Here is a 16322-nt window from a genome sequence, read left to right on the forward strand (position 1 = left end):
CAAAGGCACAGATGGAGAATTTCTGCACTTTCACTGCACAATATTTAGGGCTCCACAAATCAAAGAAAGTTGTGGTGCATTAAATGTATCCTGAATGAGGCCCAGGTTACTTTTGCTACAGATCAGAGGAGGTGGAGGGGAAAACCTGTCTTATTCCAGCCATACCTCCCAAATATTGTGCTTTTCAACACTCCTGCTTTCTCCCTTCCTTTCTGACATTCACCCTTTCACTCCCTCTTTCTTCCCTCTTTCCATTTTCTCTTCCTGCTCATCTCCTTCCCTCCCCCTTCTTTTGAGACCTTTCCAAACCGTGCACTTGTCACAAGCTGCAATCTAAGGGAGAGTTTCAGTTCCTGCCCGTTTGCAACTTTGTTCTACCCAGGTCAGCAAAATAAAATTTAAAAAAAAAATTTAAAAGAGAAAAAAAAAAATAGGAAAAAAAAAAAAGCACTTTTAAGCAGAGCTCGCCACCCCACCCAGGCAGGCGATAGGCATCTTTCGAAATCCTCCAACCCAAACACACCCACAGCGTCTCTCGCTTCAAGGCTCCTCTGTTCGAGCGGCTCCTGTTCCGCAGCTCCCCAAGAAGAGCCCGTCACAATCACACAGGGGTCCGGGGTCCCCACTGCCAGCCCTGTGCTGCCTCGGCCTGGGGCAGCACCCCGGGGTGCCGGAGGGGCTGGGGTTAGCTGGGCAGGGCAGGAGGGGAACTGCTCTGGCAGCCCCGGCCCGGCTTGCTCAAGGCCACCAGAGGTTGGTTATGTTGGTGGTTTATTTGCCTCACTCCGCTTCCCTTTCCCCCAGGCCGGGGTGATGGTTCTCCTCCAGCCCGGGGCTTTTTCCCCGCCAAAACCCCCAAAAGCTGCCGGAGGAAACTCACGGGCGAGCAGCAGAGGCAGAGCGCCTCGGCCGGGGGAGCGGGGCCGGGACACACGGCCCGGGGCCAGCTCCGAGGCACGGGGGGACAGAGCTGCCCTGGCACTGTCTGGCATGCCTGGCACTGCCTGGCATGCCCTGGCATGCCCCCGGAGCCGGGCACTCCCCGGGCCCTCCTCGGGCCCCGGCCCGGGGCTGCGGAGCCCCGAGCGCCGGGGAAGCCACGGGAGAGCCCCGGGACGCGGCGGCGGCCAAAGAGGAGGAGGAGGAGGAGGAGGAGGAGGAGGAGGAGGAGGAGGAGGAGGGAGCCCGGCCGGAGCCGGCCCCCACCCCGCGCCCCTTCCCAGACCCCCCAGCCCGAGGGGACCCCCGGCCCCTCCTGCCCCCTTACCTTAATAGTGCCGTCCATCGGGAATAACTTCCAGCCGGGACCAGCAATATTCCACACATTGACACGGTTTAGCCTGCGACTGACGCCTCCTGAAGTTTTTTATCCTTCTCTCTCTTTTCGCTCTTCTCGCTGCCCTTCCAGCGGTTTTGTTGCTCTCTCCGTACCCCCTCTCCCCCTCTCTCTCCCTCCCTCCCTCTCTCTCGGTCTCTCTCTTTTTTTAACTTTGCTTCTTGCAGCAGAGCGAAAAAGAGACAGTTAACCGGATGAAACGTTTTTTTCTGCTAATTTTGGGAAGTGAAGTCACTCGAGGAGGAAACCTTCGTCTCTACGCTGGTCCTGCCTTCTTGATGAAAATATATATATTTTACATACAGGATATTTGCTCCATTTAGATAAGAAGAGGCAGAACAATAGGCACCTCTGTCACAGCTCCTGTTTGTCGCTGGGACAGCCGGGCCAGCGCAGAGCTTTCCTCGCACCCCGGTCCGTGCTAGCCAGCCTGTGTCATCTCACGGCTTAGTCTAACGTGGGGTTTTGCCATTTTTTTTCTTTTGGCTGGAGCAGCTTTAGCCTGACTCACTGAATTTCCGTCTCTTCCCACAGATTTTTTTTATTAATGCGTTTTCCAGTCAACGGGAAAAATTAAGGGGAGAAAACCGTAAATGCAATTCGGTGACGGCAGGCGGAGGGAGAAAAGAAAAAGTCTGGCGATTAAAACATATTCAAAGCCTATTTCGGGCCCTCTCCTTCACGCCTCCCAGCACGGAGCGTGAGCCGAGGGTGCAGCCGCTGCCCGGAGCGAGCGCGGAGCGCACGGATGCGGGACAGACAGACGGATCCAGGCAGGCTGCGGATGGGGCTGCGGGGAGCCGGGGCTCCGGCCGCTCTCGCCTCGCTGGGTGGGATTTGGGGTGGGAAAAGCATCGGCACGGACGGTTTCCGTCCTTTCTTTCAGGTGCCGGGATCCCTGCCCAGCCTCCTTCCCCAGTGTGAGCTCCTCGCGAAGATGTGAAATCCTCTCAGGGCAGGGGGACACCCCCACTTGGTCAAAAAGCCAGAACCTCACTCACAATGGCTGTCGGAACCGCCCAATGGACCGCTCGGTGCCGTGTCCTGCCGGGCACAGCAAACAAAACCCCGCAGCCTTTAGACCTCGCTTCGGACCTGGCGAGCCCCTGACCTGCACTCCTCCCTCCCATTCAAACCGGAGCGAGCGGCGGGCGAGAAACGCGCCTTTTCCTTTTTCCGGGAAAAGCCGAAGCCTTCCATGGAGCGGGGAAATGAGACAATACCCTCCTGTCCAGCTCCCCCCCTCCCCGCCCTCGCCAAAATAACCACGGCGGAACACATCATGCAACAGCGGGGCGGCCCTGCTGCCCCGCTCCCACAGCGGGCACAGAGCAGGGAGGGAAGGGAGCTGAGGGCGAGAAGGAAAAGTGCCGGGACAGGAGGACACCCCGCCCGTCGGTGGAGCAGTTACCTTGTCCAGTGCCAGTCGTGTCCAGGCTTTTTGTTTCCCCCGTCTTTAGTCCAGCCACGGGGAAGGGGATGAGGGGAAGCAAAATTATATCCAAAGTTATCCTGCCCCTGCTTCTTCCAAAAGGGAAATGCAATAATGCCACCGGTGTTTCTCCCCGGCTGCGGCAGAGATGCTTTATTAATACTTTATTTCTCCAAGCCCGAAGCTGGCAGGAGAGAGCCGCAGATCCCCCTTGCCCCTCCCTCCCCTCCCTCCCCCTCCTCTGAAATTAGCCTCATCAATTCAGCTACAATTTTTCAGTTGGGATGCAGACACGGGGCTGAACGTGACCAGACCTGGAGGTTTTTGGCTCTCTTGCAGCGCTTGAGGCCGCCTGCAGCCGGGAGGTGAAGGGGGAGCGCAGGGCCAGCCCGGCCGCGGCCTCTCCCGTCTGCTCCGCGCTGCGGGGCCGCGCCGGGTCCCCCGAGAGCCGCACATCTGGATGCTGCTAGCGGGGTCAGGTCCCCCCTTGCCTAGGGCCACAAAACTGGAGTTCAATTAAAAGAAATCACCGTTAACCCTTTGCTTTCCTCATTCCTCTTGCTTTTCCGTGCCCTCTGTGCTGCCCCCCCGGCAGTGCTCCGGTCCCGGATCCCCCCTCGCTGCAGCGGCAGCGGCCAGAAAAACGAGAGGTTAAAGGGAAGAGTGAAACGCTCCTCTCAAAACCCGAATGGTTTCCTCTCCAGACACCGCTCCCCGCCAGCCCCGACAAACAACGCGGGTGGGAGGTGAGGGAGAGGACAGGTTGAGGATCTCAGCCGCGAAAGGAAGAGGAAAAAAAATCCCCTGGCAGGAGCCTCTGTCACCCACCGACCTCGCGGGGCACTTCGAGCCGGGGCGAGCCGAGGATCCGGGAGAGGCGGGGGGAAACCGCCCAAAAACGGGCCCAGATCGCGGGAGAGGACCCCGACACCCTCAAACCCCTGAGCCCGACACCCTCAAACCCCCCTAAATGCAGCACCTCCAAACCCCCTTGGCCCAGCCCCGGGCTGAACAAATCCGGCCCCCGCTGCGCATCCCCGCCGCTCCCAAAGACGGGAAGTTGCCAAACAGACCCCCCGCCATCCCACCGGGAGATATTTTTGGAACTCAATTCTGCATTTTATGGCCAGACGGGCACCGTGACCCGCAGGGGTTTATTTTGCATGTCTGGGGATGACTAGAGCGGAGCCTGCTCAGGTCACTTGTGATTCCGGCTCTGTCAGGGATGCTCCGTGCTTCTCCTCCTGTGTTTGGGCTACAGCAGCATTTGGGAGAATCCAAGAGATGAGGGAATGAGCGAAGATGTTACACATTCTAAAGACAAGCCAAACAATCTGCTATTTTCTTCCCAAATAACGAAAAAATAGAAGCTTTGCATTATTTTTTCTTTCTGCTTTAGTTTTAATCCCCCAGCTTCCACCACACCACCCCCCCCCAAAAACAAAACAAAACAAAACAAAACAATAAGAACCCCCAAAAACAACCCCTAAAAACCTCAAAACCAAGCCCAAAGCCGCCTTTGAAGTTATGCCATGCTTTTTGGAAAAGGCTGAAATATTCATAACCTCCGGACGCCAAGCTCTGAATCATCCTAGGTGGTTGTGCCGTGACTCTGGGTATTTAACTGTTATTTAACTGAGTATTTGACGGAGGTTTTAACTGGTGTTTAACTGGGTATTTAAGTGTTATCTAACGGAGTTTTGAACTGTTATTTCATTTAACCAAGGAGGGAGCCGAGGCAGGCGGGGGAAAGGCGCTGAGCAGTGTGCACCACTCTGGATCTGGTGCTCGCCCGTTGGCTGCACATGTACGTACAGCAGAGGAATTAGGAGCTGTTTAATGTGGTCGCCACCAGACAGCTGGAAAATCATTTGATCTTGGCAACCACGGAAGATTTCAAATGCGTACGTCGGGACAGGCTTGTAGAAGTCAGTTACTCCTCTATTATTACTAATTATTATTATTATTATTATTATTATTATTATTATTATTATTATTATTATTATTATTATTATTATTATTATTTTCCGATTTCACTCCGTTAACGACTGGAACGGAATTGTCGAGCGGCGTTTTTAATTAGCTCATTATTGATCTCAGGCGCCCGGCACGTCCCCAGCCCCTCTCCCCGTCCTCCGGGCCGGGTCCCAGCGGCTGCAGCCCCACACGGAGAAGGTGAAAACGCCGCGTTCGGCGCGATCTGAACGAAAGGAATGGAATCCTCCCATCCCACTGGGGGATGTGGCCTGGAGCTGTTTCGTGTCCAGACCCTAAGGAGTTAACTCCCGGTGTAGACTGTGCCAGTCCCTCGCAGAACCGCAAAGATTTGGATTTTCTGTCTGTTACCCGCCGGGATTAGCGGGCATCACTTCTTAAATAAAACCGTGCGGTTATTCCCCAGGAACAAACACAATGAAAACCTTCCCGAGCCCCATTGCAGGTTGGGAATCTGATTTTCCGAGGAGAGGAGAGGAGGGGGGATTGGCTTCTGTCACCCTCCCTGACCCCAAGAGCATCAGCTGAGCTGTCGCCGAGCCCAGCCTGGAGCTGGCGCTGTGAATAACGCGGGGATAAGGAAGGGGAGCGCAAAAACCCCCCAACATCCACATGGCTTTGTGGCTGGAACGTGCCTCATTTCCACTGAATGTGACCAAGTGTCCTCTTTGCAGAAGGAGCTTTCAATGCACGTGTATTTACACAGCCCGCGCTGGTCCATTGTGTGTGTTACATATCTAATAATTCTGATTTCTGGGTAATTTGCTATACGCTCTACTCTGAACAATTCCCATCATTCTGGACTTGCAGGGGGCCACAGTTTATCCCGTCCAGCCTTCACTGGAGGGGAACTCTCCCCCAGCACCAGTGGACGTTTAAAATCCCCGGCTCTGGCTTTCCTCTGGCACTGACCCCATCCCAGAAAGAAAAACGTGTTTATTTTCTAACCCCACATTCTGACCAGCAAAAAACCCAAAGTGCAGCCCTGGGATTTGATTCCCCCGAAATGAATCCCAATTTTAAACCTGATTAATTGGGCAAACCTCCGCTTTTCAGCTGCGGCAATAAAAGGGAATCAGGAGAGTGTTCCAGGCGCAGAACTGAAGGATCGGGTCCCTCCTCCCGCCAGGAACAGCCCAGGAGATCTGGGAAGTTACTCCCCGTTGATCGGTACTAAGTAAAACATAATGTCTTAAAAGTGGGGAAGAGAAGATGCAGGAGCTTTGAAGCTGCATGGCAATGAGGGGCGAGCGGGGCGAGCCAGGGGTGTCCTGGATGTTTTTATTTGAGTTCCGTGTCCCAATAAAACAGCCCCCGCCCTCCTTCCCTCCCCCAGCCCACAGTTATTGAAAAGCTGAGGCACAAAAAACAAAAATACTGAAGGCCAAAAAAACAGACTGCAGTGCACTAGCTCCGAACGTCTGGCCCCTCGCTTGAGGCCATAATTAATTTGAGATTTATTTTTATTGGAGAAACCAGTCTCGTCTGACCTTAGCCAAACAAGACTTCAGCGAGACCCTTGATGCGCTTGAATGGAACAGAATATTTCTCTCTAACTTCTCTTCAGGCGGCCGTGCCTGCTTTGAATTTGTTCCTCAGACTTCATATATTTGGAGATTTACAGGAAAGATTTAAAGCATTTTTCCCCTTAGCATTCACTCCGTCTTTTCTTCCCTTTTTGCTCCCCTTTCCCTCCACACCTCCTCTGCTTCCAAGCACGGGGCTGGGAGAGCATAGGGAGGGCTGGAATACAAAATTCCCTGGATCCAGCATATTGGGAGGGGGCATTTTCCCGTACATTGGGAAAGAATGGAGCCTTTAAAAGGTCGCAGAGCTGGGGAGGGGGTTGGTTGCTGCTGCCTAAAGACGGAGGTCACTGGAAAAGCTCGTCCCTTGTGCCCGATTTATTTTAGAAAGCTCCAACGTGCCGCAATTCCAGAAGAAATACACTTTTTCCTCCCACCTCGACTTAAACTCAAGCCGTGTCTTGAAGGCAAAGAGGGAAAGAACAATTCCAGCCCTTCCCCACGCAGCGCGGGGCTGAGCACGGGCAAAAGGCAGGACACGGGGGCGTGGGGAGGGATTTTTCTCTTTAAAGTAGAAAGATCGGTGCAAATAAGACCTAAATCCTTAAGCACCAGATTGTCATAAAGAGCTAATCAACGATTTGCTAAAAGTCCGGCAATTTATCAGCGCTTGTGCCCTGAGAAATGCGTGTGAAAAGGGGAAAGGAAGAGAAACGAGGGGGTATAAACGGCATTAGTGACCGCGGAGGGGGATGACAGAGGAGTTCACAGCACTTCTGCCCCCGGAGCAGTGGCCACCCCCTGGAGGTGCCTGTCCCTCCTCCCGAGCCCCGCCAAGAAGGAAGGACTGGAACCCTCCGGGATGCCAGGAATGGAGAAAAAGGGGGAAAAAGAAGAAAAAAAATCAAAAAAGTAGAAAGGGATAAAGCGCTGGAGGATGCACTCAGTAGGAACATCAGCACACGGAGCGGGATAAAAGCACTCCAGGGAGGCTTTGGGTTTGCCTTTCCTGCCGGGCTCAGGGTGTGCAGCCGCTCCTGGTTTCAGCTCCTGCCTCTTTCTGCCCGCCCCAGCCGCGCATCCCGAGCACCTGCGGCCGGCGGACCCCGCACGGGCACCCATCCCGCCGCCAAACAAACGAAATCCCGGGATTTTCTCTCCTGGCAACCTGTTCTCTGCTCCTGTTCTGCCGTGCCGGGCTTGGGCAGTGCCCGCTCCAAAGAAAACTCCACTGTTTTGTCCTTAAAATAAGAATTTACCCCGTCTCTCTTTAGGGCTTCTGTAAACTTTCCAGGCGGAGGGAGAGCAAGAACAAACCCAATATTGTTCCCAGCCACGCAGCCCCTTTTCCCTCCATGAATATCCTTCTTTGTGCCGCACCACAAACCTTAGGGCTGCGTTAAAGCCGGGCTTAAAATGGGAACCCCGCGCTTGCACTGAGCCTCCTTCCCGGGGCAGGATCCATCTCCGTGCCCTTCCCGAGGGGCAGAACCCATCTCCGTGCCCTTCCCGAGGGGCAGAACCCATCTCCGTGCCCTTCCCGAGGGGCAGAACCCATCTCCGTGCCCTTCCCGAGGGGCAGAACCCATCTCCGTGCCCTTCCCGAGGGGCAGAACCCATCTCTGTGCCCTTCCCGGGGCAGAACCCATCTCCGTGCCCTTCCCGAGGGGCAGAACCCATCTCCGTGCCCTTCCCGAGGGGCAGAACCCATCTCCGTGCCCTTCCCGGGGCAGAACCCATCTCCGTGCCCTTCCCGAGGGGCAGAACCCATCTCCGTGCCCTTCCCGAGGGGCAGAACCCATCTCCGTGCCCTTCCCGGGGCAGAACCCATCTCCGTGCCCTTCCCGAGGGGCAGAACCCATCTCCGTGCCCTTCCCGGGGCAGAACCCATCTCCGTGCCCTTCCCGAGGGGCAGAACCCATCTCCGTGCCCTTCCTGCAGGGTCTGCCTGGAGGGGCTGAGACCCGGAGTGGGAACTGCCCCAGAGTGGAAGTGCCAGGAGAAGGAAAGGGCTCCAGGAGAAGGAAAAGGAGAAGGAAAAGGAGAAGGAAAAGGAGAAGGAAAAGGAGAAGGAAAAGGAGAAGGAAAAGGAGAAGGAAAAGGAGAAGGAAAAGGAGAAGGAAAAGGAGAAGGAAAAGGAGAAGGAAAAGGAGAAGGAAAAGGAGAAGGAAAAGGAGAAGGAAAAGGAGAAGGAAAAGGAGAAGGAAAAGGAGAAGGAAAAGGGTTCTGGGAGTAGGAAAGGAGCTCCAGGAGCAGGAAAAGGCTCCAGGAGAAGGAAAAGGAGCTCCAGGAGCAGGGAAAGGAGAAGGAAAAGGGTTTGGGAGTAGGAAAGGAGCTCCAGAAGCAGGAAAAGGGCTCGAGGATCAGGAAAAAGACTCCAGGAGAAGGAAGAAGCTCCAGGAGCAGGAAAAGCGCTCCAGGAGAAGGAAGGAGCTCCAGGAGCAGGGAAGCTGCTGCAGGAGAAGGAAAAGGGCTCCGGGAGCAGGAAAAGGGTTCCGGGAGCAGGAAAAGGGCTCCGGGAGCAGGAAAAGGGTTCCAGGAGCAGGAAAAGGGTTCCAGGAGCAGGAAAAGGGCTCCGGGAGCAGGAAAAGGGCTCCGGGAGCAGGAAAAGGGCTCCGGGAGCAGGAAAAGGGCTCCGGGAGCAGGAAAAGGGTTCCAGGAGCAGGAAAAGGGTTCCAGGAGCAGGAAAGGGGTTCCAGGAGAAGGAAAAGGGCTCCGGGAGCAGCAAGGGACAGAGGCTCCAGCCGGGCCCGGAGCTGCCCGGGCAGGGCAGGGCAGGGGAAGCGAAAGCAGAAGCGCTGGGAGTGCGAGGAGGAGGCGAGAAAGGGAACACGAAGCGTTTGGGTGTTGCTCAAGGGCAGAAGAAACGCGCGGGTGAACGATGAACTCCCAAATGATCCTCGAGCTGCTTTGTACACACTGACAGCACAGACTGGCAGGGCAGGAGGGGAGCGAGGGCTGCTGTGACCTGGAGGAGCTGGTGCAATGGTAATAATTAAAAATCAGAATTCAGAGGTCATGTTGCTTTGCTTATGGCTCTAATTATTTCCATATCCCTCCAGTCAGGATTCTAGTGTTGTCTTATTCTAAAATTTAATTTCCCAATTATATTCTTTGTTTCATTCTCCAAAGTCAAGTCCTTGTGTTTAGATGAGATTAGCACCCTCTGATACACTGTGAATTATTAAATATTTGCAGATCAGCCAGTCCCTAATGGTCTGAGGGATAGAAATCCTTCAACAGTTATGCAGGGTAAGCCATGAAGGATCGAAATTATTTTTTCTTTCTATGAATTCCCAGCCCTCCATTGAATGAAGGCCCCTACAAGAAGTGGGTATGAGAGAGAAGCTTGGGTTCCCCTGTCAGTTCTGTGGGGTTGGGATCCCCTGTCAGGAGTTCTGTGGGATCTGTTATCAGTGCTTTTGCTAACCCCTCTGTGCTGTGATGGAAATCGAGGCTACAGCACCGAGGAGCTGAGCTCCAATCCGAGTGACTCCACATAAAAATCCTTGTTAAAACAAAGCATTTCTGAGTGAAATCCTCCTCTGCCTCCTGCAGCTCCCTCACCTCACCTCACCCCTCAGCTGCTTTTGGAAAGTCGTGGCAAGAACCCCGTGGCCTGAAGGTGTCCCAGGATATTTGGTGAATTTGCTCCTCCTGGAATTGCTGTGGAACACCCTGTAGGTGTGTGGGACACCCTGTAGGTGTGGGGAACACCCTGTAGGTGTGTGGGGAACACCCTGTAGGTGTGTGGGGAACACCCTGTAGGTGTGTGGGGAACACCCTGTAGGTGTGTGGGACACCTGCAGCTGCCCCCTCTGGGCTCCAGCTGAGGGGGATGAGGCATTTTCTGTCCAAGGCTCGCAGTAAACCTGAAGTGAATTGCACTGTCCATCTGCTGGGCAGGATTTGTAGAAATGATCAATCCCCATCTCTCTTTTTCTGGTGGGGGTGATGTGGACATCCCACAAAAGTAACAAAGAAAATAATTCTCCCTTCCATAAGACAGGAAATAAGGCTTGGTGGAGAAGGAATGACATTAATAAGAATAAGAATAATCAGAATAATAATAATAAGCATAATAGACACAGAAAGAGACAGTCTTCTGCTTTTCAAACTGTGCTCCCCAGAGCTTGGGAAGCCCTGCCAGGCCAGCGTGGGGCAGCAGGGAGGGAAGGAGGGCAGGGGGGTCTCAGGGGGGTCTCAGGGGGGTCTCAGGGCACCTTGCTGAGCTGCACCCACACTCTGAGAGGGGAGATGCAGCAGCAGAGGGTGCAGGAGCCCTGCCCAGGAGCACGGAGCTCACTGACCAGGGAGGGGATCCACATTTCCACTGCCTGGAACATTCACCAGCCCCAGCCCTTTTGGGAATAGGGCAGGCTCTGACAGAGCCTCTCTGCTGCTCTCGGGGCATTTGGAAGCTGCCACCAAACCCAGAGGGGCAGAGACTGACACAGAATCACAGAATAATGAGGTTGGAAGAGATCTCTAAGATCATCAAGTCCAACCTGTGCCCCAACACCACAACCAGACTATAGCACCAAGTGCCAAATCCAGTCTTTTTTTAAACATATCCAGAGATGGTGATTCCACCACCTCCCTAGGAAGACAATTCCAGTATTTTATTATTCTTTCAGTGAAAAATTTTTTCCTGATATCCGACCTAAACCTTCCCTGATGTAGCTTGAGACTCACCTCACACCTCACTGTGTGTTTAAGGTTCAAAGTTCCCTGAATTTCACCACATTCCCACCTTAATGAGCTGCTCTGAATGAGCTGCTCAGGCACCTTTTGGTCCCTCTGGGACAAATCTGCCCAGCTCAAACCACTCAGAGCCACTGGCAGACATTTCCTTTGTCTCCAGAGGATTTTGGGTCAGATTTCATTGAAGTCCCGGTGATGTTTTTAAGCACAGGAACAAATAATTTCCCCGGTGCCACCGGTGTGGGAGAAGCTCTGCAGACAAACAGCAGAGACAGTATCCTCACCCAAAATAAGTTAAGAATTTTGCTCCCAACAGGAGCAGCCCTGGATCTGCCTCCCAGCCCAGGGCAGTGCCAGCGATGTGCCAGGGGATGTGCCAGGGGATGTGCCAGGGGATGTGCCAGGGCCCTCATCTCCAGACAGAGCATCCCGGGGCATCTCCTGCAGCCCCCGGCTCAGCTGGCCACAGCCAGTCACCCTCTGGGACACCTTCCTGTGCTCCAGCTCCGAGGGGATTTGCCTTCCCCAGACTCGAATTTCAGCTCTTTGCCACAATTTCTGTTGTTTCAGAACCTGGTCCAGAGCTGTGCAAATTTACTGAGCAAAATCACCTCACCAACAATCCCTGAGACACCAAGATGGGAGAGGGATTTTGGGGATATCAGCCCGGGGGGAATCCTGCCCGTTCCTGGTTGGATTTGGTGTGCTGATGTGGAGCAGCAGCACAAATTCAGCCAGTGCCACACGAGCTGGGATCATCCCCAGCTTGCATTTCCACTGCTGACTGTGTCCCCAGCTTGCATTTCCACTGCTGACTGTCCCAGCCAGTGCCCAGACTGAGCCATGACCTCGGAATTATTCACAGGAATCACCCCCAGTAAACCAGGGCACAGATCACTGAGAGAGGGAAAGGGGGAAAAAAAGAGAGAGACCAAATTCCTGTGATAAATTATTCATTACAAATTATCCACCCAGCTGTAGTTAACACCCTCCTGTGTTTCTTCAGGGACAGGAGAGGCTTGTGGTTTAGATTTTCCCTAAGTGCTGCTGCATGCAGGGTTTGCCTCAAACGTGTAACCCAGATGTCCCAGGCTTGGTTTATTTACATTCTTGGGAGCTGTTGTGAAAAAAACCCTCTATGATGTCAAATATAATATAGAGCTCAGCTGAGGTATAAAGAGACAAGGCTGTGCCCAAGCAAACCTGCTTTGGTTTTTGTTTTAATCCTTAAGAAAGAAAGAGGCAGAAGTGGCCCATCAAAATACATTGTAAGATCCATTTTTTTTAAACTTAAAATAAATAAATAAATGCAAACAAGTATTTGAAATGCAAGATCTGGTAATATCAGTTAAAACCGAAATAACTAAAGTTAATTTTCCTACTAAATTGCATGGAGACATTGAAGCACAGAAAGGAACTTCAGGAGCACAGAAAGAAGTCCCAGTGTCACCCAGCACTGCCTGGTGTGACAATCCATCGCTTCGGCAGCTGACAGAGATCTTTGCCTTTAACTCATTCAATATTTCCCCCTCTAAGCCCATTCTGAGATGGATTTCAGAAACCACACAACTGCACAGATCATCTCGCAGGTGGAGCTCAGGGGTGGCAGGGCAGAGAAGAGAAATGAAGTTCAGCTCAGGGGTGGCAGGGCAGAGAAGAGAAATTAAATTCAGCTCTGGCTCGGGATGAGCAATGGAAGGGACTGGGGGGAAGGCGGTGACAGAATTTGGGGCACAGCCCCGGGGGTGTGCTGCTTCCAGGGCACCAAAGCAGGACCCACCTCAGGGTGGGGCAGCATCACCGAGAAACCCACCCGAACTCATTGATCCGCATCAATGATGCAACTTCTCACTCAGCCCTGTGCGCTTCCACAACGACACATTTGATATTTCACTCTCTGACCCCCCTCCCACTGAAAATCAAAGGATTTTTTCCCTGCTAAATTCAGTAAGAAAGGGAATGAGATTCTCAGCTGTGAATTCGGGAGGATTGTAATTTTTGACATTACCTGTTTAAAGATGCTGTCATGTCTTACCTTGACGTAAGACGAAGTGTCTGGTACAGTCTGAAACATCCTTACTTGTTTATTAGATATATTTAAAGGTCCTAAATTTGACCTGAAATAAATCATAAAAATACTCCCAGTCATATATATGCATGGAGAAAAATAAAGGAATAAAGCCTGGTTTAAATAATAAGATTGGTAATAAAATATAGAGGGGAATGAGCTAGCAATTAGTGTTACTTTTAAGGACAGAGAACCACATCAACACAGTAACTAAAATCAAGTAAGAGACTCACAGAGCAGGGGTTTATTTCTCTTTTTTAATACCACTTTGGTTTTTCCTTTGGATTCTCCGTCCTCCTCAGGAAAAGAGCCTTCTTCACTTTAGACCAGAGCGGAGGGAAACGTTTGACATTTGATTAACTGAATTTCTTAGCCGACAATTAAAAGGCAGCTGAAATACTCGTGTTTTCATGTCGAGCCTAGTTAACCCCATTGACTCGCAGCCCGAGGTTTCCCCGGGCTGAGCGAGGGGCATTTGCCTTTCGTGGCTCATTGAAACCATCCCGAGCCATTAACCCGCCGGCCCCGACTGACTGAAGGAACCTTCCTCACCAGCGATAATGAAACCATAAATTAAAAAATACCCCGAAAGGAAGCATCGCTGCAAATATTAAATAAACTCTCAGGATTGTCAATGCCGTTCCTATTTCGGGTCCTGCTCAGACTTTGTCTCCGACTCAAGGCACCCATGTGTTTTCCTTTCTCCCGAGCCTGATGAGCGTTTTCTGCCGCCAAACCCCAAAATCTCACTGCAGAAGCGCAGAGATCAACAGCGACGCTGCAAAACGGGATGGTGCGAGGGAAAACAAACCCGCAGCCACCAAAACATCCCACAAACCCATTTTATTTATCCTCCCCGATCCTCTCGGGGTCTCCAGCTGGAACGCGCCAGAAAACAATTAGCGCAGTGTAATTAGCGAAGTGAAGCAGCGCATGGTTGAGCATCCCGGGCACCCTCTCACCCATCCCGCGCTGCGTTCTGAGCCGCTTTGGGGGGGAAGGAAAGGTCAGAGATGGAGCCAGGAATTCCCGCAGGGAAAGGAGCGGGCGGGATGGGGAGGGCGCGCAGGGAACGCGCAGGAGCCGCGCAGGGGCCGCGCAGGGGCCGCGCATCCCGGCTGCTGCTCTGGGTTTTTTTTTCCCGAGGAAAAGCTGCGGGCTCCTGACAGCGCCTGGAGCGCGGCTTGTCCCGCTCTGATCCGAGCCAGCCCGGGTTAATTACAGCCCCGCGTTAATGAGGCTGCCCGGCCGCTGGAGCTGAGAGCCCGCAGAGCCCCGGGGACACCCCCGCACCCCCGGAGCCGCGGAACCATCCGTGCGGTTCAGGGAAAAAAGAAATTAAAACAAGAAAAAAAAAACCAAACCAACCCTCAGCCAACAACTGGAGAATAAAAGCTCGCTATCTGCACGTAACCCCCCTTTAATTGATTTTTAAAGTATTTATTGCCCGTCCAGCTGGCACGGGAGGGCAAGCGGCTCTAAAGCGGACAATGTGTTTCTGATAAGTACAATTCTTTTTTTTTCCTGTCGTCCTCCCTCCTAACACATTCCAGTTTCTTTTGCTTCTGAACTTGCGACGGGGGGTGGGGGCAGGCAGAGCGGAGGGACAAGGTAATTTTGCCTCGCCAGTAAATTTTCTGGGGTCAAGGATTCCCATATTGGTTTTCCCCGCTCTGCTCTTTACCCCTGATTAGCGTCCCCCTCCCGCCTCCTTTACCTCCCTGTTGTAATTACGCTGTGCACGTAAATAAATACATCTGCATATTTTGGAGCCGGTTCTCAAGAGTCTGCAGCGGATTATTTATCAATGGCTCACCCTGCCAGCCTCAGCTGCGATAGAAAAAGGCCTCTTAAACTAATTTTAGACTCGTTTATTCTTCCTGCCGTGGTTGGAAGGACTCACCTTTTGGAGCCGCTGCCCTCAGCCGGTGCAGAGCAGTTTGTAAAGATCCAGGGTGGGACAAGCCCCGGCTGCCCTCAGCTCGGCGGGGAGAAGAGAGGTTTCGACTCGCTGGATCCAGAGCAGCGCTGAAGTTAAAATCCCCAGCCCGTCAGACAGGCTGCATCAAGCAGGCATTTCCTCAGGGGGCTTCTGTGCTGCTCGCAGCTCCAGGACGTGCTTTGCTTTCCTTTCCCTTGCTTCTCTGCCCTCTACTTTTCATTTGATTTCCGTTTTCCCCCCTTATCAATATTCCAGCTGTTCCCTCAGATTATTCCTGGCCATGGGACATCCTCGCCCCGTGAGCCCTCCTGGTGCTATGAGCGACTTTAAACAACACACTAAAAAAGAAAAAGAGAAAAAAAAAAAAAAGGAAAAAAATTCACAACTTTTTAAAAAAAGTATTGCTGAGGAGTCAAGCCGAAAAGAGACGCTGAGTGGAGCTCAAGTGCTACTTTAAATCCCCTTTTTAAAATAAGGAAGTTTCAAATATCCGTTTTTAAATCATCAGTCCTTATTTTGAGGTTTTCTTTCCTGACTCTTACCTAGAAAAGAGTTAACCCAAAGCATGACGGAGCGCGCTGCAGATGCGCACGGCTGGGAGAGCGGGATGGAATCGGCTCCAAAAGATTCTTTTGGGTAAAGGATTCCTCATTTCTGCCTGCAAAGCGAAAGCTCCGGCTCTTTTCAGCTATTTCACAAGAGCCTATCAAACATAACGTGCTCAGGAGGGAAAGGAAACACATCTTCAACCCAGGGATGGTTTTTCCCCATCGGAGTCACGTTCCTGGTGCATTTTGTCATTTCAGAAACCTTCACAGACAATATTTTGCGCTAACCTGGGCAAAAACTCCCAGGGATTTTAGTACAACATCAATTTTAAATGCAACCCTCAGAAGGGTTACCAAAACTATTTGGAAAATGTTCTTCCATTCTCTATTCTCTTTCTCTCCTTCCCGGCTTTGCCCCGAATTCCAACATATTGAAACATTTTTCTCCTTAATAAGAGGAACATATAAAGTGAAGGGGTGAAAGGGCAACCTGGGAGCCGTGCCTTGAGCTCCGCACACAATTTACTCCCTGGTAGACGAGGCGTTTAGCATTCCTCCCAATTTCCAAGGAAAACAGACTCAGACCTGCACCCAGCGACCAGGGACCTCGCCACTTTTTAATATAGAAATTCTTTGGATTCTTTGTTGTTATTATAATTGTTGTTGTTTGTGGCGAGAGAAGCCCTTCCCTGAGGTGAGGGGACGGGGGTTTTAGGGAGAAGCTTCCTTGGGATGGAAGGAAAAGCAAAGGGACAGGAGGGACACGCGAGG

General features: G+C 52.4%; 1 protein-coding gene across 6 annotated transcripts in view; it reads right to left on the minus strand.

Annotated features, from left to right (window-relative positions):
- The window catches only part of FLI1 (Fli-1 proto-oncogene, ETS transcription factor), an 89745-nt gene extending 74062 nt beyond the window's left edge, over nucleotides 1-15683 (minus strand). The window contains exons 1-3 of one of the 6 annotated variants that reach the window (XM_030290849.4): nucleotides 15546-15683; nucleotides 14965-15341; nucleotides 13029-13110 (exon numbers count right to left, since the gene is read on the minus strand). In XM_030290849.4, coding sequence (XP_030146709.2) covers nucleotides 13029-13067 — 39 coding nt within the window. In that variant the 5' untranslated portion in view covers nucleotides 13068-13110; nucleotides 14965-15341; nucleotides 15546-15683. Of the gene's footprint in view, nucleotides 1-1267; nucleotides 2052-13001; nucleotides 13111-14964; nucleotides 15411-15545 lie in introns of those variants that run through there. The other 5 variants (XM_072918124.1, XM_072918126.1, XM_072918125.1 and 2 more) reach the window with 5 other exon arrangements.
- Between the last annotated feature and the right edge of the window lie 639 nt (nucleotides 15684-16322).

This window comes from Taeniopygia guttata, chromosome 24, assembly GCF_048771995.1.
Source record: "Taeniopygia guttata chromosome 24, bTaeGut7.mat, whole genome shotgun sequence".
Taxonomy (NCBI): Eukaryota; Metazoa; Chordata; class Aves; order Passeriformes; family Estrildidae; genus Taeniopygia; species Taeniopygia guttata.